Genomic DNA, 20459 nt, shown 5'->3' with positions numbered 1-20459 from the left:
GTTGTCTGATGCATTTGTTCCTCCGATCCCCTTCCCTGCCCGCGAACAGCATCTGGAGAAGGTGACCTTGAGCAAGGGCTTCTGGAAACAGGTATCAAAATCCTTCCAGAGCAGCCCCAATCACTCTGTTCTAGCCCAGCCAGGCTCCCAAAAGGAGGAACAGGGTCAGGCTGACACGGGTCCCCTGGGACCTCAGCAAAACGCTTGGCTACTGCAGACGCTGCCTCTGGCAGTACGTTAATTGGTGCGCCTCGTCGTTTGATGGGTTAATTATGCCCCTGTCCCACCGCTGCGCAGCTGCCGGGGCTTGGGATGGAGACTGGGGCTCCCTGCTGAGCCGCTGCCCATCAGCCCCTGGAAGCCAACTCTAACAGGAGCCTTTGAAAACGGGGGTTTACAATGGCCACCCCGCCAGCCCGGCGCTCGGGTGCTGCAATCTCCTTGTTTAGCACTTAATTATTTAACACGGTGCCACTGTAGAAAGAAGGAACTGGGAAGATGAAAAAACCAGCTAGAGCAGATAATGAAGCATCTGGCCTTCAACATCAATCAATCATTAATTCCAAGCAAGTCACCCCAATTTGAAATCTAATAAGAGCGCGTTGCGGGAGCAGCTGGAGCAGAGCCGGTCGGGGTGACCCGACCACCGCGGCGGGACGGGGATTTGCCAACAGATCCGCTCGCCGAGGGCTCGTCCATGACTTCATCTGCCTCGAAAACATCTTTCTCCAGAGAGGCAGCCCCGGTGCGAACGACTCACGTCGCACCCGAGGGCTGAATTTTCCCTTCAGTCTCTGGGGTGGATCCCGGCTCCGGTCACTCCTTGCGAGGAACAGGCTCGAGGCAGCTCTGCCGACGGACGGTGCCGCTGCCCCGGGCTCGGCTCCACCACCCCAACCCGCCAGCGCCATGGGGAGAAATGGCAGAAATAAAGTACGTGTGCTCAAGCACACTGGGAACGTACAGGTAACGAAATCACAGACTGACTAGAAGAAGATAAATATTTTAAGCATGAAATGTAATTTCCAAATGCTATAGGGCAGGGTGGTGGTGGAGCGTGGGGACAGAAAAATAGATGATCAGCTGAAATAACTGAATTACGCATCCCAGAAATGGATCGCTCCAGCCACACGAACAGAAGTACTATTAATTCAGAGATAAAGCAAACATGGCAGGACCATTTTCCCTATCAAATCAAGCGGTGCCTCAAGTCAGACATCTCCGCCTGAGCCTCGGTGCCCCGCGTCCTGGGGCCGCGGGTCCCCAGCAGCTCAGCAGAGCTCAGCACAACCCAGCGCCAGCTTTCAAGGCTGTTTTTTGCGCTCAGTTTCTGGGAACATCTAAATCCAGGACAGAAAACTCAAAGCATCCCAGAGAGGCCACGTACCAGGGACGCTGGCCCAGGAAAGGCCCATTTCTGATGCCCTCTGGTTCTCTCATGCTTTAGGGACACAGCAGGTGACAAATGAGGGAAAGTCCAGTGATGCAAAGGGAGCAGAAAGTTCAAAATGCTTGAGGTTTTACAAAAATACATTGGCAATGGATTAGCAGCGTTTTGGCTTAGTCAATCTGAGGACAGAGTGTCAAGAGGTTGTCACATTATATAGAAAGAAGAACTATCTAGGCAGAAACAAATGAGAACCAATTATAACTAAATAGACCTCGTGCACAAATAGAATTTTGCCATTAAATATCATTTATCCCATTTAATTAGTATTTTCTGGACACAATACCCTGGACTAAAATACCGTTCCATCTCCTTGAAACTCGTGATTATTGTTGTGACCTACACTGTTCCGCATCTCCCTGCTTTCTCCATCTTGCACGCCATTTCAGAGCTGGCAAGATTTTCAATTATCTATGCTGAACTGTCAAAGATACCTTTAAAAGAAGGGGAATAATGTGTGACTCAATTCCTCTAAAAAGGGGGAGAGATCATTTTTAGTCAGAATGAACACCCTGCATCTTTCATCATTCTATTTTTGTGAGTAAGAGTAAAACAGGCTATTTAAAACACCCATTTAAATGCAAATTTTTATATTCCAGGAAGCAAGGTGGGGGGAGTTAATAATTTACCACCGACAGGGTTATTTTCCCCACTCCCCCCGCTGAAGTTTGCGAGTTGGGTGCAGGATGTGCGAGGAACGGGGCCGCGGGGGCTCCGGCACTTACCCAACATGCCCATCCCCAGCATGAAAGCGTCCATGGTGTACGGCAGCCCGCGCGCCCGGCCCCTCGTCCCTGGTGGAAACATCACTTCTTTAGGTTGTGCTTTCTTACATTCTACCTATTGAGCAGAAACATGTACAAATGAGATGCAAATGAATTCCATGTAAATGTCAAACGCAGAACTGATCTACTTAAGGGGGGAGTTTTATTTTTAGCGCCTGCCTCCCCACACCGCCTCCCCCTCAAAGGTGAACTTTAAGAATAGCGTAAATGGATTTAAAAGAGCAAACGTGGATGTCTCTTTAAACACACATAGCAAACCCCTCTGGAGAGATGACAGAAGCGCTGATTTAAGAAGCTGCCGTGTTCCTGAAGGGAACCGTGTGCTGCCTGCTCTCAATGGCACTGGCGGCGTGGGATGAATGGAGGGAGGTCCCCAGCACAGCTCGATTGCAATCGATAACAGAAAATGACTCTCGGTGATCATTAGAAAAAGCTTCTTTTAAAATAGGAATAAAGAATCAATATTTCTACCCAGCAGAAAATTTCTGCAAACCCTATTAATAAACAATCTGCATTCTTTCACTTCCAGTTCATCCCGCTGCCTTTGGAAGTTGTTCAACGCCACGTGAACCACGTTGTGAGTGCCCAGCAGCACCGTGCGAGAGGCGACAACCCAGCCCAGCCGGCGGCAGGACACCCAGGCCCCCCGGCTGCTGCTTCTCGGCCTCTTTCGGGATGGGAAAAGGGAGAAATAAAGTACTTTTCCACGTTTTCCAGCTCCAGCACTGCCGACTCACCCCCCCAGCAGAGCGTCCCCACGCTCCCCGCAGCACCAGCCCGTGGGGAAGCCGGTTTGGAGCCAACCGGAGTCATTCCAACCCATTTCTACGGCTTTACAGCTCAGCCGACGCTCTGAGCAGCAGGAAGAGGCGCAGGCGCCGGTGCAGCCCTGCCCGGGGACGCCCCCGCTCTGCGCTGCGCTGGGGATCGCTGCTCCGAGTCGGGGCTGAGCCCAGAGCTTCCAGCTTCTGCCTCTTGGTTCCTCCCCCAGCTCCTCATCCTCTTTGCAGCAGCGCGGGGGGTGAGCACCCCCAGCAACCCGGGCGCTGCGGGAACACAGCTACACCTCAGTGCCCAACAGCCCATCGCCGTATGAAAACCGACCGCCTGTTCCTAAGCAACCCCATCAGCGAAAATTTCAGCTTTATACGATTTTCATTTAGGTAACATAAAGGTTAACTGACTGTAATGGGAGTATTTTAAACAAACCCACCTCCTCCTCCCCTTCCTGCTGCAAACCTCCGCATTTGCTTTGCTTGCTCGCAACGCCTCCCGAAGCTACAACGCTCGGATGCAGCCACCACTGCCCAAACACGCACTTCTTGTGAACGAGCTGCCCTGACCCAGCGGAGTTTGGAGCAAAATCCTTCTGGAGTTCAACTTTTGCTACTTTTCTGCCAACAAGTGTTGGGGTCCTGGCAGGAGGCAGTGGAGACGGGCAGAGAGGGACCGGGGAGGGGTGTGCGGGAAATGGGGAAAACGGGCGAAAAATATCCTCTGAAACCATCCTTTGCTCATTTTTAATCAGAGGGGCATTTAACAGGAGTACATTGATCTAATTTCTCCAGCCAAACGACCTGGGTGAGCACCACGAGTGTGTCATTTGATTTCGCAGCCGCGTCTTTTGGGTTCATCGCCACCCCAAATGTCACAGCAGCATCGGTTACAGCTCGCGGCCGCTTGCGCTGCAAACAGTCGGGATGATAAAAACAATCTCGCCTGGCTCAACGGACAATTAACAGGAAAATGAAGTTTGGATTAGCACCGTTAGAAACAATAACCCAGTAATTAGCTTTTGCAACCACAAAACAGCCTACCGCTGCTCTCTGAAAGATGAGCGTAATTTATGATTTTCACAGCACACGAGGATATAAAGGGAATGGCAGTGAGCTGCAAAGAAGTTTTAACTGGGGTTTAAAGGGGAAGAAAAACTCACCAGTAGGAAAGCAAAATAATCCCCGAGCCTTTGTAAACAAATATACCCCATATTGAGGGCAAAAATATTCTCCGCTAGCCAGCAGAGACTCTGTCCCCCGGGAGGGATGACGCGGGGGACACGGCCCTGCAGCCCAGCGCCACGCTGCCGGCCCGGGGAAGGGCTGGGTGACCCTCGGCTGCATTTCTACACCCCCCATTCAACAACGTCAGGGCTCCAAGTGCTTTGCAGAAGCTGCTCACACACCATCCCATCGGCAAACGGGGAAAATGCAGCAAGAGGAGGTGAAGCACCAAGTTAGCGCGTGGGCCGTGGGCTTGGATGGTGCCTCTTCAGCAACAGAGGCAGCAAACGGGGGAAAAAGGGGCCAGGCTGCTTTTCTGCAAGAAGCCGGCCCTGTCCTCCCCGACAAACGGGACGGAGACGCCAAAACCACGCACAGCCATGGCTACCGCGGGGAAATCCCTGGGGACGGCACCGTGTGCACCGTGTGCCAGCAAAGGGCGGCAGCGATGGGGCTTCTCCAGGAGGGAACGTGTCTGGATTGACGAGCCGGTTCCCAGCTCCAAGCCGAATCACCCCCAGGAGCCCGCCCGATGCGGGTACTTCGTACGCAAATCTGGATTTTGCACAAACCTTCGGTTCAGCATTTCTGTACATCTTAATAATTTCCAGATTTTTTCCACCTCCCCTATATGAGGGATGACCTTCACTTTCAGCAGCCTAACAAAGTTTTAACTCTAAGCCTAAAAAAAAAGAAAAAAAAAAAAAGCAGGGAAACTAAAATTCACTATTTTTGTTTAGTCTAGTTCTGAGAATGAACGTTACACTGGGGTACTCTTGGGTCAAGGCGAACAGTCAAAGGCACCAGAACCCAGGACGGCTGCGATGGGGAGTGAAAAGCCTCTTATACCCGGCCAACAACGCGGGCTGTCAGCTCGAGCACCAGCACGTCGCAAAACCCCACAGCGAGCAGCCCACCAGGGAAACCAGGGCTGGCTTGAGGGAAGCAGAATGCGCACATATTCACAATGCACAAAAAGCCATTTTACCGCCCAAAGACAAGGCAACGTTGTCCTGCCAGCAACGTGCGATTCACAGTTGGTGGAGACTCGATCACCTTGGGGACGTCGTGTCGCTCAGGGCACGGCAGCCAAAACTGCCGCTCCCCTAACAGAAATCTGTATTCGCGCTGTCCGCTGCGAGGGCAGGGCTACACCAGGCAACAGCAAAGAGGTTAGAAGCACCTTCAGAAACCCCGTTAGACCACTGACAAAGGTGGGGTGGGGACTGTGGCATCAGAAGCTGCCACCACCGGTCAGACACCAACTGGAGAGGCAGGGGGACGATGCAGAGGCCCAACAGGCATATGGAGCAGTTTGGCTTTCCAGGGATGGAGGTGCCTTAAACCACAAGGCACTGGGACGAAAACCCAAACGCCCGTGGTGTGTGATATGTGCTTCCAAAACGCCACCACACAGCGAAGGCGGCCAGTTCAGGGAACAGCCTGGAAAGTGCCGATATGCTACAAAAATCCACAACAAAAACCCCACCACGAGAGAGAGAAACAGCCACAGGTGCTGCGCAACGTCAAAGCCTATTTTAAAGCTGCCCAACGCTTTTGTCAGCTGCTCCGGAGCCCGAGCCGAGGTCCCAGGTGCGAAGTGCCCGGGCAGGCTCGGCTCACGGCGCCGGCAGCACCGCGCTGGGACGGGAACGACTATCACAGCGGGATCGAAAGGGAAATCAATCGCTTCATCGCATTCTTTTCCAGCTCCTTTTGCACTTCCTCAGAAAACCAGGTTTCTCTTTGCAAAGCAGCCCGCTCCTGTCAAAGGAACAATATTCTGGAGGCAGCTTGTTTGGGTTTTATTTGTTCCCCCCGCGATGTTTGGAAAGTATCTTTGGCCTCCCACGTAAATTCCAAGTTTCATGTATTAAATACCTCACTGGCATTTTCTTTTTGCTTTCACACTGCTTGTTTAATATTACATTTGACATTCTAAGCTTTACGGATGGCAACAGAAGCAGAATGGGTGGGCTAAAAATAACCTGCCGGAGAGACGGGAGGCTTGAAATAGGCTGGTGAACAGCCGCAGCCCCGCTACCCTCTGCTTGCCCTGCGTTTGGGGAAATGGCAGCATTCAGGGGATGAGAAAGAATGAGCTCGGAGCCAGCTGGTGCCCACGGAGCCACGGATGTGCCAGCTGAGCAGCGCTGGGATGGGGACAAGGATGGGGACAGGGACGGGGTGGCCCTGCCCCAGCTCACCGAGCAGCTGCAAACCCATCGTCTTGAGCTGGGGCTGTGAGAACCCGTCCCCTTCGCGAAACACGGCTGGGTCAGACGTGTTAAAAAAACGAAGCAGGACAGGTCAGACGCAGAGTGCGCTGCGGAAAGTACATCCGTGCCTGACTGTGACCCCCGGCCAGCTGGGTGTCACCAGCGGCCACCTGCACCCGCTCGCTGTCACACACGCCTGCAGCAGCTCTCCTGCCCCGCATGGGGTTGGTAATTAATCTGCAGACACATCAGCAATCCGATGAGTCAGTCCCAAGACAGGACCATGTCTCATCTCCTCCTTCGTGGGCTGCTTTTAAAATTAGTGCTGTAGAAGAAGTGACAAGAAGAGAAGACTCAAAGCACCGTGGCACCCGATTGTGCACCAAGCCAGCACAGACAGCTGGGAAGAATATAGTTTAATTATCTGCGAAAACAACACACCAACAGCCTACACTGTTTCTTTGGTTTTTTGTGATGTTTCTTGTGTTTTCGCCCTGTCCCCCCTCCATGTTCCCTGTGCTCCTGTCCCCATCCCGTGCAGCCTTTTGTCTGCGCAGAAACCCTCCCGCCATCTCCCCCCTCCTCCCGGGGCTGCGCCAACAGCCGCGTCCAGGTTTTCACGGCGCAGGAGGACAGACCTGGCTATGAAACGTCAAATAATGTGCCAGGACAGCCCAGCACCTCACTGCTCCCTCCAGCCAACAACCAGCCCCTCTGCAGGGCCGTACTGGGCAGCACTGGTCTGCACACCCAGCCCCTCTGCAGGGCCGTACTGGGCAGCACTGGTCTGCACACCCAGCCCCTCCGCAGGGCCGTACTGGGCAGCACTGGTCTGCACACCCAGCCCCTCCGCAGGGCCGTACTGGGCAGCACTGGTCTGCACACCCAGCCCCTCTGCAGGGCTGTACAGGGCAGCACTGGTCTGCACACCCAGCCCCTCCACAGGGCCGTACTGGGCAGCACTGGTCTGCACACCCAGCCCCTCCACAGGGCCGTACTGGGCAGCACTGGTCTGCACACCCAGCCCCTCTGCAGGGCCGTACTGGGCAGCACTGGTCTGCACACCCAGCCCCTCCACAGGGCCGTACTGGGCAGCACTGGTCTGCACACCCAGCCCCTCCGCAGGGCCGTACTGGGCAGCACTGGTCTGCACACCCAGCCCCTCTGCAGAGCCGTACTGGGCAGCACTGGTCTGCACACCCAGCCCCTCCGCAGGGCCGTACTGGGCAGCACTGGTCTGCACACCCAGCCCCTCCACAGGGCCGTACTGGGCAGCACTGGTCTGCACACCCAGCCCCTCTGCAGGGCCGTACTGGGCAGCACTGGTCTGCACACCCAGCCCCTCCGCAGGGCCGTACTGGGCAGCACTGGTCTGCACACCCAGCCCCTCCACAGGGCCGTACTGGGCAGCACTGGTCTGCACACCCAGCCCCTCTGCAGGGCCGTACTGGGCAGCACTGGTCTGCACACCCAGCCCCTCCACAGGGCCGTACTGGGCAGCACTGGTCTGCACACCCAGCCCCTCCGCAGGGCCGTACTGGGCAGCACTGGTCTGCACACCCAGCCCCTCCACAGGGCCGTACTGGGCAGCACTGGTCTGCACACCCAGCCCCTCTGCAGGGCCGTACTGGGCAGCACTGGTCTGCACACCCAGCCCCTCCACAGGGCCGTACTGGGCAGCACTGGTCTGCACACCCAGCCCCTCCGCAGGGCCGTACTGGGCAGTACCGGTCTGCACACCCAGCCCCTCCGCCGAGCCGTACTGGGCAGCACTGGTCTGCACACCCAGCCCCTCTGCAGAGCCGTACTGGGCAGCACTGGTCTGCACACCCAGCCCCTCCACAGGGCCGTACTGGGCAGCACTGGTCTGCACACCCAGCCCCTCCGCAGGGCCGTACTGGGCAGCACTGGTCTGCACACCCAGCCCCTCCACAGGGCCGTACTGGGCAGCACTGGTCTGCACACCCAGCCCCTCTGCAGGGCCGTACTGGGCAGCACTGGTCTGCACACCCAGCCCCTCCGCAGGGCCGTACTGGGCAGCACTGGTCTGCACACCCAGCCCCTCCGCAGGGCCGTACTGGGCAGTACTGGTCTGCACACCCAGCCCCTCCGCCGAGCCGTACTGGGCAGCACTGGTCTGCACACCCAGCCCCTCTGCAGAGCCGTACTGGGCAGCACTGGTCTGCACACCCAGCCCCTCTGCAGGGCCGTACTGGGCAGCACTGGTCTGCACACCCAGCCCCTCTGCAGGGCCGTACTGGGCAGCACTGGTCTGCACACCCAGCCCCTCTGCAGAGCCGTACTGGGCAGCACTGGTCTGCACACCCAGCCCCTCTGCAGAGCCGTACTGGGCAGCACTGGTCTGCACACCCAGCCCCTCCGCCGAGCCGTACTGGGCAGCACTGGTCTGCACACCCAGCCCCTCTGCAGAGCCGTACTGGGCAGCACTGGTCTGCACACCCAGCCCCTCTGCAGAGCCGTACTGGGCAGCACTGGTCTGCACACCCAGCCCCTCCACAGGGCCGTACTGGGCAGCACTGGTCTGCACACCCAGCCCCTCCGCAGGGCCGTACTGGGCAGCACTGGTCTGCACATCCAGCCCCTCTGCAGGGCCGTACTGGGCAGCACTGGTCTGCACACCCAGCCCCTCTGCAGGGCCGTACTGGGCAGCACTGGTCTGCACACCCAGCCCCTCTGCAGGGCCGTACTGGGCAGCACTGGTCTGCACACCCAGCCCCTCCGCAGGGCCGTACTGGGCAGCGCTGGTCTGCACACCCAGCCCCTCCGCAGGGCCGTACTGGGCAGCACTGGTCTGCACACCCAGCCCCTCTGCAGGGCCGTACTGGGCAGCACTGGTCTGCACCAGGCCAAGGCTGAGCCTTGCTCCAGAGAAAAACCCATCGTGGGAAACAACTAAAGCTCCGGAACACGCCGTGACACACACCCTCCCGCGGCGAAGCAGAAGGAAAATCCTGTAGCTCTTCCCTCCCCACTGACAAGTCTTACCTAAATTTACATTCCAGACATTTCTAATTTGTTGCTGGGTCTGTTGGCTGGATGCTGGGGTGGGGGTGGGTGGGGTGAGTTCTTTCTGTTTTGTTTTAAGGCAGATTAATCAGCATTTACTAACTATACCGAGTGGAAGGAGCCTCTCCCAGCAGCCGCGCGTGTCTGCTGAGGCATCACTGGTGGGAGATACTGCGCCGGGGCAGAGAACAGCCCCACGGAGATGGGGCGAGGGGTCCCCGGCCACCCCCCTTCGCCAACGGGACCCTCGCTTTTATTTCGGATGCATATTGCAGTGAGGAACAATATGAAGAATATTATTTCAGTGCCCTGGGAAAAATTAGCAAGTCAAATATTGAATCAGGCCTCCAGCATATGCCAAGGAGATTGCTTTGATCTTATCCACACTAAAAGCTCTATTATTGAATTTAAAGTCTGTGAACACATATCAGACCAATATACAATGCATATCTGAATACACATTTGAGAAGCGAAGGATGTTTTGACAAAGGGAAAAAGAATATTTTGGCTGCATATATCAAAGTTACTGCATCAATTGAAATACAAATGCCCTTTTTCATCTGGCTCAGTGGCTTTACCGACAGGGCAACCCGCAACCTGGGACCCGCCAGTCGCTGAGCAGAACCCCCGGCAGGTCCGGCTGCCGGTCAGCCCGGCGGGAAGATCGCGGTTCGGCGGGAGAGCTCGCGGGGCCACAAACCCACTTACCATCTTATTATTGATTTCGTGGAAATGAATCTCACAGACTTTTTCCACCACGTCTTCATTTTCAAAAGTTACGAAGCCAAATCCTGTTTAATAAAGAAACGAAGAGGGGAGAGGGAAAGGAAAATATTAGTTAAGTTAAAAACATTTCATTTTGGTAAAGCATTACTTAGCCATTGGGACTTTGGAAAACTTTAATAAAAATACACACACGTAAATACACCTGCTGTCTATGGAGCTGTTGCTGAACTTCTGACAGACTAACGGAGGGAAGCAGCATTGTCTTGGGGAAAATTAATACTGTTCTGTTCCAGCTCTTCCATAGGATTTAATGGAGAATTAAAACCTCCTTATGGATTTTTTGATCCATCCTGCAGCATTTAATGGATAGTTACACCTCGGTTACACGATGGCTCGGAAGCTACAATAAGGCTGTATTTTCTTTTACACCTTATAGGTTTTTAAGAGCAATCTCTACAAAACCCAATTATATTTCTATGGAACCATATTGATTTTCTCTCTTGTATAATTCCACGGGACTTCTCCATTAGGGCTGACTCATTATACAATAACCCCCCTCCAAAAAAAAAAAATCTGAGAAGACAGAAGCTGATTCCTCATTTACCCCTGACGAGGAGAAAACCACCAACGCTTCCCCAAACACGCAGCAGCACTTGGCGTTTCCATTCGCCTTCGGCAAACACCGACCGTCCCGCGGACACGGCCGCGCTCCGGAGGTGCTTTATTTGTCCCGTTCTTCCTGAATTGCTTCCTCTAATACCTCATCAGGACATCCTGAGGCCCCAAGAAGCCACGACGTTTCGGGCCTCTGATCTCGCCACTCCTCTCTGCTCTGCGCTGGATTTGGGCTGGTGTCGGGGTTCTGAACCTGCTCCCCGCAGCCTGCTCCTTCCTCACAAAAATATAAAAATCAAGCTAACAAAGGAAAACCCAATCTAACGCCTGTCTGTCCCGCACCGCCCGTCCCAACCCCGGCTGTCGGGGAACGCCGGAGCGAAGCCCCAGCTCATCCCCACTTTGTTACCGACAAAGGTAGTTTTCTTGGGGGAAAAAAGACCAGAAATGGTTTCTAGATCTCTGCCAATGCATAACACACCATCCGACAGCACATCACACCCAAACCACTATTTTACTTTGCACTTCAAGCATGTAACAGCTTGAAGTATTTTACTTAAGTCTTTCGTTTGCCTTCTAAATTACTCCATTTAAATCTACCTTAAACAGACCTGTAGTTAAAACTAGAATTTTTGTGGTTAAGTGGCATCCCAGGCATCCCGGAGCGCTGCCCAGCGCAACGAGGCCGGTCCGGGTCTACAAGTCATTAATTGTTTGAGCACCAGCAACACCTTCATCAGCAGTAACTCACTAGCGAGAGCTGCAGCTGAGGATTTCTCTGCACTTCTCTTCCAGCGCTGCCAGCCCCGCTGCCCGGACGGCGAGAGAGGGGATTTGCAGATCAGCCGGAGCACGCGGAACACCGCGAGAACGCCGCTGCAGCCCTCACACATCGGGAAACAAGTTTCCCATTCTCATCCCCCTCCGTACAGCTTAAACGCAGGTTTATCAAGAAATTTTTTGTCTGATTAAATCAGATAGCCACCCAGCCTTCCGTGTTTACAGATTTTTTAACAAGAATAAAATAACCATCCACAGGTGTCAACGCTCATTAAAAGATCTGTGTGACTTTGCACAGGCCAGTCTCGCTGGTTTGGCGAGAAGAGCCAGAGGTGATGGGGTCTGTAAGGAAAACCAACACCAGGTTTTATTGCCGCCGCGCAGGGCGGGCAGCGCCGGCTCAGCCCCAGCCCACGCAGGGCGCTCCATCCACGCTCACACACTCGCGATATTTCACCTTTACCGTTACCCACGTCTTTAACTGATTGGAAAGCAACCAGGGGATTTTAATCTGCGCACACCCGGGCACTTAAAACCCATAGCGTGCCATTCAAGAGACGCCATCGCTGCTTAAATGAACAACCGCCAAGAGATCATACGCCCCAGAATTAAAATCTTTATAAAAGTGACCGGTAATGGGTCCTTTTTTTTGTTTCACTTCCTGAATATCGGATTCTAACTTTTAATAATTGCACGCACACAGAAATATTATTGTATGCATGCCTTATTAGTTGGCATAATGAACACAAGCTCGTTTTTAAATTACCCAAACTCTTAGAAACCTTCCTGGACTAAAAAGACAATTATTTCTTCTGAGTGGTACTAACAGTCAACAAAAAAATGGTTCTCGGAAAGTGTATGAAGAAGATTAACACAAAACAAAGAAGGCTGTTTAAAATGGTGACATAAATAGGATTCCGGTTGTCAAGGAGCACACATTTTAAAATGAAATTATACCGCATCCTTCTGAATGAAGCTATTATTGGAAGCTAACAAGCTCTATTTAAGAGATAAGCATTTAACAGAGTCAAACGGTTGGGTTTTTAATTCAAATGAATAAAACTGAATATTCATTTGAATAATCTTTTCTGTGAAAGAAAAGACAAAGAAGAGGGGAAAAAAATAACATGAGAGGCAAACAGATGCCCCTGAACGAGAGGCTCCGAGCCAGGCGCGACCACTGGAGGAAGCTGAGATGTGGGCCCACGACCTCCAGGTGAGAATCACAGGATCACAGGACGGAGACACCCGCTGGGAGCACCTGCTCAGGAGCCCCTTCACAGGCGCTGGAGGCGGCGCTGGGCAGGACCCCGCAGCGGGTTTTGGGGACATGGGGGCTCGTCCCAGCACCCCAGGGTAGATGAGCAGGTCTGCTCCGGCCCCGGGGCCGTCCTGCCCACCCGCGCCCAGGCTCTTCCTCCAGTGCATTGATTTACTCGGCTTTTCCTCCAGTGCATTGTTTTACTCGGCTCTTCCTCCAGTGCATTGCTTTACTCGGCTCTTCCTCCAGTGCATTGTTTTACTCGGCTCTTCCTCCAGTGCATTGATTTACTCGGCTCTTCCTCCAGTGCATTGTTTTACTCGGCTCTTCCTCCAGTGCATTGATTTACTCGGCTCTTCCTCCAGTGCATTGTTTTACTCGGCTCTTCCTCCAGTGCATTGTTTTACTCAGGCTTTTCCTCCAGTGCATTGTTTTACTCGGCTCTTCCTCCAGTGCATTGTTTTACTCAGGCTTTTCCTCCAGTGCATTGTTTTACTCGGCTCTTCCTCCAGTGCATTGTTTTACTCAGGCTTTTCCTCCAGTGCATTGTTTTACTCGGCTCTTCCTCCAGTGCATTGTTTTACTCAGGCTTTTCCTCCAGTGCATTGTTTTACTCGGCTCTTCCTCCAGTGCATTGATTTACTCGGGCTTTTCCTCCAGTGCATTGTTTTACTCGGGCTTTTCCTCCAGTGCATTGTTTTACTCGGGCTTTTCCTCCAGTGCATTGATTTACTCGGCTTTTCCTCCAGTGCATTGTTTTACTCGGGCTTTTCCTCCAGTGCATTGATTTACTCGGCTCTTCCTCCAGTGCATTGATTTACTCAGGCTTTTCCTCCAGTGCATTGTTTTACTCAGGCTTTTCCTCCAGTGCATTGATTTACTCGGCTCTTCCTCCAGTGCATTGATTTACTCAGGCTTTTCCTCCAGTGCATTGATTTACTCGGGCTTTTCCTCCAGTGCATTGTTTTACTCAGGCTTTTCCTCCAGTGCATTGATTTACTCGGCTCTTCCTCCAGTGCATTGTTTTACTCGGCTCTTCCTCCAGTGCATTGATTTACTCAGGCTTTTCCTCCAGTGCATTGTTTTACTCGGGCTTTTCCTCCAGTGCATTGTTTTACTCGGCTCTTCCTCCAGTGCATTGTTTTACTCGGCTCTTCCTCCAGTGCATTGATTTACTCAGGCTTTTCCTCCAGTGCATTGATTTACTCGGGCTTTTCCTCCAGTGCATTGTTTTACTCAGGCTTTTCCTCCAGTGCATTGTTTTACTCGGCTTTTCCTCCAGTGCATTGTTTTACTCGGGCTTTTCCTCCAGTGCATTGATTTACTCGGCTCTTCCTCCAGTGCATTGTTTTACTCAGGCTTTTCCTCCAGTGCACTGTTTTACTCGCTGGGACTTTCTGCATCTGCCCATTAGAAGCTAAAATATTTGGGGGTCAATCACCAGAGGACACAGCCACCTTCAGCTGGAGCAAAGCGAGTGGAAGGTGCTCGGTAGAAGCCATAAATAAAACTAAGAAGCTGCGCTGAAGATAACGAATGTCAGTGCTCCTGTGTTCTGCGTTTTGTTTTTTTCACACTCAAACCAACTCTATTTCACACCTTTGTCGTCACTCGAGAGATTTTATGTCAACCTCGGTAAAATACAGCTGAGATGACGACACCATTGCTACGACATATGTATCTACTTGCTCGTTGGCAGCAAGTTTTGCACGGCCCGGGTTCAGCTGTGTGCAGCGTCACGTCCTGCAGCTGTTTGCTGGCACAGAGGACGTCACCTGTCACCAGAACCGCACGAAAGCAGTTCACCCGCTTAAGGGCCTTGCTCTTCCAAGCCCGTGCATGTATTAAACCAACAGAAACAAGGTGACTGCATCCCGCATCAAAAAAGTGCATAAATGAAATTATTTATGCACCTGCTTTCTTGTTTATACCAATAGTTTTGGCAGCTGGTCCTGTAAACTGTAATAAAATGCCTTTCAAAAAGTTAAAAAAAAAAAAAAAAAATTAAAAATGAAGAAATGTGACCAGACAAGCCAGGCATAATAACATTAAAGCCCGTGTCAATTAATTTTTCCTCTTCTTGATAAACGAGCCCCATTCCATCCATTAATAATGAGGGAAGAAACAAGAAAAGTTGACACTAGTTTAATTTATTTTCTCAACTTGCCTGGTCATATTTCTCCCTGCTGCAAAGCTTTCTGGTGCTGCTGGGAATTGCAAGTGGCTCCCGCGCAGTCGATGCATAGATTGGTGTGAATCAATACCGCTCGGCTTTATTCACACATCCCTTGTAATCAGAGGGGAAAAAGTTACTTAGCAAGCTACCGCATCCCAGACTGCCAAGCCACCTTATGAAAATAATAATAATAATAAACCTGCAGGAGAAAGGGGGAGAGGGAGACGTGAAACCAAGTCCTGTAATTGCTGTCACCAAATCTCGTCTTTACAGACACACAGAATGACCCGAGCTGAGGGGCCGGGACATTTTAATTGCTCAGACAGCAAACGAGGGATGTTTCCAGCTCCTGGCTGTCTGCGAAGGTAATTCAAGTCATTACCCCGAGAGTCTGGAAACAGGGACCTGTGGGTTTAATCCCGCCCCTGGGAAAAGCCATTTGTTTGTTAGCGCCAGAACCCAACAGCCGGGACTCCAAAACTCAGCCACCTTCTTATTTTGTGCCTGTGGACAAGTGACTTCGACCTTCCCTGTGGTCCAGCTCCCATGTTTCTTCCCCCCCTCACACTTCCGAGTCCCTTCCACAAAATTTTCATCTGACGTACTGCAACTCAGCTTGCGCAAGCTCAAAATTGTCCGGGATAACATCTCTCAATTCTGACTTATTTCCTGTTATTCCAATTTCCTCTGCTGCAAACGCAGGAGAGGTTTCAGTGTCTAAAGTAACTCTGTCCAGGCTGACAGAACACAGCTTAGTCTGAGACACGCACTTGCTCAGATTTTCTCTCCTTACCTCTGTGGAGGGGTTTGCTGGGAAGTGCGATGGCCAGTCCTGAAGGCACCACCTCCAGGCACCACCTCAAGGTACCACCTCAAGGCACCACGTCCAGGCACCACCTCCAGGCACCACCTCCAGGCACCACCTCAAGGCACCACCCGCTCCCTGGAGAACAAGATCTCAGCCCACCCTTGTGATAACTGGATGGGGAGAGGGACGCGCCAGGGGTGGGAGGGGAAAGGGAAGGTTAACACCTGCGCTTTAGGCTAGAAAATATCATCCTCATTTAACCGTAAAGTGCGCTCTCGAGCAGTGCTGCTGTGACTGATGCTCATCAAGACACGATTAACCTGCGCATCCATGTGGTGTTTATGGGCATCTTGGGCTGGGTATGGAAAACAGTCGGGTTCTCCTGGCAGACACAGGCAGGTATTACTGCTGCTTAAAGTGTCAATATACACCCCACGACACGAGAGCAAATTCTCAAAATTAAAGCAGCAGACAGCCGGCTCAGCTCAGAACGGCCCCGCGCAGCCGGAGGAAGGGCAGCGGCGAGAGGCCGTGCGGCTGCTCGGGGAGGCGGAGGCTGCGGCTCCCCGCGCCGTGTTTGCACACGGACAATCGCTCAGGAAAAGAAAAACGCACCATGTCATGATCAGCTGCTGCGCCACGTAGCAGCCCGCCCCTCCAAATGGATGAAAACCCACCCAAACCAATTCTGGGGAATCATTTTCCCCAAATGAAGGATAAAGGGTACAGGGACTTGTCCCTCTCTCAAATGAGCCGTGGTAAGCACAGGTTCCCGTGCTGGGGGCACACGGTTCAGACGCCGGTTCTGCCAAAGCTGTCGCGGTGGCGCGGGAGGGATCCCCCGCGTCACACACCAGCCAGTGCAAGCGCTACCTGAACTTCTCCTAATCAATTTTTCATAACAACAAATCTTCATTAAAATTTTATTCTATTAACATTCTGAAATCAAACCAAAGCGCTGAGTACATAATGACTGAAACGCACACTACACAGGAACTTACTAAATGCCAGTTTTATCATATTGTTAATTAACAGAAACCATTAATGCATTCACAGATCATTTAGAAGCATTAGCAGTGACCTAAGAAAAATTGCATGTACGTGTGATACACTTACGTCTGCACTTCTTGCATCTGAATTTTCTACACAGGAGGCCCCAAAGTTTATTCCCGACTCAGCTTCTCTCTGCTGGAGACATCATGTCTCAATGGGCACATTTTTGTCAGCAGCTTGAGAATTAATGCATGGAGCTGAAATACGAGATGCTGAAGGAGAAAGTTCTCTCGGGCAGTGTTTGCTTTTCCATCAGTATTTGACTCCAGCTCCCGGCAGCATTTGGGAGCAGACCCACCTTTGCACCGCTCCTTCCAGTGCAGGTCCGGATTTCCCAGCTCTCTAACAAGCCGGTGGTACAAAAACAATGGGAGTGCAGCTGGGCGGGGGAACCGTGGCGTCAACTAACACATTTCTTTTCGCTATCGAAGAAGAAAACCCCACATGCTTGTACAACACAATTACCTGTCTACAACCCAAATGGGAACCTTGTGCTTCAGGCAAACGGTTCTGCCTGTTCATTAGAGACCTGCAGCACGCAGAGCCAGCGACAAACCCAAAACCAGCTTTTCACCATCAAGACGAGGGTCCCGCGGCCCCTCATGTGCCACCAGACAAGCCAGAACTGCCACCAGCACCCGGCACCGCTCGTCGCGTCCTGCAGCCCAAAGGCACAGACACCGGCCCGCGGTCCCTGGGGCCCCCAGCCCCATGGGGCGAGGACAAGGACGAGGCAGCAGCAGCGCGGCGCCGTGAGGACAAGGACGAGGCAGCAGCAGCGCGGCGCCGTGAGGACAAGGACGAGGCAGCAGCAGCGCGGCGCCGTGAGGATGCAGGGCAGAGGCCCCCGCCCCGGGGCCAGCTCACCCCGGGCACCCTCAGCAGTGGAAGCTGCTGCTAAGGCAGCCGCAGCAGCCGCTGCCCGCCGAGCACACGGCTCTGCCATCTTTATCTGTTTGCCCACAGGCATCAAATACTCTCTGCCTGTCAATTCTTCCACAGTTTATTACCAAATTTCTAAAACATTACATTTTTTATTATATTCAAATTCACTTTATTGCATTTGACAATACAGATAATCACATACCATATGCTCTAATGTTTTGAAACCAATGCATGTTGACAGCAGTTTTTATTCATGATGCATAATTCCATCCAGGCGAGCCTGGTGTTAGTTTTGTTGTTGGGGGGGGATCCTTTTTTCCATTTCCTTTTCTTCACCTTAACAACAGATTAACAATACTGAGAGGAAAGATGCTTTACTTTCAGTAGAAATAGGAAATTGGCTGAAAAGACAGGCTTATCAAAGAGATGGCTTCAAAATATTAATAACAGGGTGGGTTGGTTATTATAATTATTAACACTTGTGTTTGAAACTTGCTGCAGATGGGGTTCGGGAAGCGAGACGGGGGGTCGCGAGGCCGGACCCGTCACCGCGCGCCCTGCCCGGCTGCGGCCGCTCAGCTCCCAAACCAGCTCCTCTTCCCAAGGGGACAGCGGGAAGGGACACTGCTCACGCCTGGGGTGTCCCGGGAGGGTCCTCACGTGAAGGGGACACCTGAGCGAGCGCTACCTAAAAGGCTTTGAAAGCCACAGCTTCTCCAAAACGACACAAGGACAGAGCAAAGCCCGACTGCCTTCATGGCAGCCCCATTGATTTGAGTAAGACGTTAAACCGACACTTTAAGAGCTTTCCCGAATGGCGCCTCCGTTCCCATCGCTTCCTCCTGCCGTTCCTGGAGTCGATGCTCATGGAAAGCCCCGGCTGGAGGCAGAGCCTGAGGAGGAGCTGGGTACGTCCCCAGTCCTGTCCCCAGTCCTGTCCCCCGTCCCAGCACGTCCCCACCGCCCTGAGCAGCTGAGCTCGGCCAGCAGGACCCAGCGAGCGCCCAGTTCCCCGTTAAACCGCCGGGAGACGAGAAACCTGAGCGAACCCCAACTCCCGACCAGGAGCTCAGGCACGAGGCTCCACGACTTGAAAGATGGCAACGCTGCGCAAACCAAACAGGATGCTGTGTCTAAATTAAGCTGTAATGACCCGCTCTGAGGTCTTTATTAGCCAGGTAATGATCATTTAAGAGGAGGTTACTATCTTGAGCCAAGGGCACCTAACACCATTACTGAACTTGTTAAAACCTGCCAAGCAAGTCATTATTTCTAACATTATTTCTTTTTCTCTTAACACAGCTTTCTACCTTTCCCCTTGTGGTGCTCAGCCGTAAATCACAGGAGGTGACGATCACGCGGACTAGGTCGCCCTTCCCCAGGAGGCTGAATTTAGCTCCTGCTCACCACGAGTGGGCTGAATACAAGGCAAATACCCCCCCGGAATAAAAAGCATGCTTTGAAACACTGCGGCCCTACAAGGCCGGCGGAGACAGGCCACGGCAGAGCAGCGGCATGCAGCGGGTCGCGGTCCTCCCGGCCTGGTGGCCTTTGGAAGCCATTCACAGTTGGCGTCGACAAGATGCCACGTGGCACTGCATGCGATTCACACGCTGCACGGACCACCGGCACTTTGGCCACGAAGAGAGAAGCTTAAACACCACACGGATTTGGGGGATGGTGAGAAAAACAGCAGCTTCCGAGCCCACGTGGGAGCCTGGGACAGGCCCACCGGGGGACAAGCCGCCCGGCGAGGGGACACCGCGCACAGCCACCGTGTCCCCAGCCAAGAGCCCTCAGGCAGCGCTGGGGCGGATCTGCTGATGTGGACAAGAACAAGACATTGAGACGCTTTCCTACTTCCTCCTGTTATGTCCCCCAGGAGACTTAATCCCCTCCATCCCCCTTGCACGCCTCCAGTCCTACGGAGGCTCATAGAAGAAAAAAAAAAAAAAAAAAAAGAAAAAACCCAAAGTAAGCACAAAGCTGCCCTGTGATTGTGTAAAACTTCGGCGCACGCTCGCACACCGAGTGGGGTCCCAGGGCTGACCCTGCTCCCGCAGAGCCGGTGGATCTGCCGAGGACCAGGACCCAGCACGCGGATCCCGGCAGCCCCGGCTGGAGGCGGCTGCGCTTCACAGGAACCCGCGTGGACAATATTATGAATGACACCGCGAGCTGCCAGCTCGGGAACTCATTACTGTCAAGGTACAAGGTGGCTGGCTGCCAGGCCCCCAGCTTTCACACTCGCTATGCCAGAGCATCCACACACAATTTAATTGCATTATAATTTCAAAAGTGCTTTTCAAACTGGAAAAAGGCATTCACTGATTAACCAGCGAAGAGCAAAATTGTTTATGAAATTGAATACAAAAAGCTACAGAAATGTAATTGGGTCGTTCTAGCACCTAATTTTCAAGCCATTTTCCCACTTATTTAATCACGAGATACAAAAGGAACTAGTGAATTGACTTCATACTAATTAGATTACTCCCCGCGATACTCCAGGCCTATATTCCAACTGGTTGATAGTGTTGCTTTAAAATTAAACAAAAAATGTAGCAACAGCTTGTCTGGGGCCATAACGCATTTGTTTTCCATCAAGCCTCCTCTTACAAGAGGGCCATAAAATCCAGGCCAAATTCCGCTAACCTGCAGGACCCACAAACAAACCGCT

General features: G+C 52.7%; 1 protein-coding gene across 16 annotated transcripts in view; it reads right to left on the bottom strand.

Annotated features, from left to right (window-relative positions):
* The window catches only part of MSI2 (musashi RNA binding protein 2), a 202057-nt gene that overhangs the window by 36049 nt on the left and 145549 nt on the right, over positions 1–20459 (bottom strand). For all 16 annotated transcript variants that reach the window (XM_065647368.1, XM_065647363.1, XM_065647362.1 and 13 more), the window contains exons 8-9: positions 10187–10269; positions 2173–2287 (exon numbers count right to left, since the gene is read on the bottom strand). In XM_065647368.1, the coding sequence (XP_065503440.1) occupies positions 2173–2287; positions 10187–10269 (198 nt within the window). The remainder of the gene's footprint in view (positions 1–2172; positions 2288–10186; positions 10270–20459) is intronic.

This window comes from Caloenas nicobarica, chromosome 17, assembly GCF_036013445.1.
Source record: "Caloenas nicobarica isolate bCalNic1 chromosome 17, bCalNic1.hap1, whole genome shotgun sequence".
NCBI lineage: Eukaryota > Metazoa > Chordata > Aves > Columbiformes > Columbidae > Caloenas > Caloenas nicobarica.
This window is presented reverse-complemented; position numbering and strand designations above follow the sequence as displayed.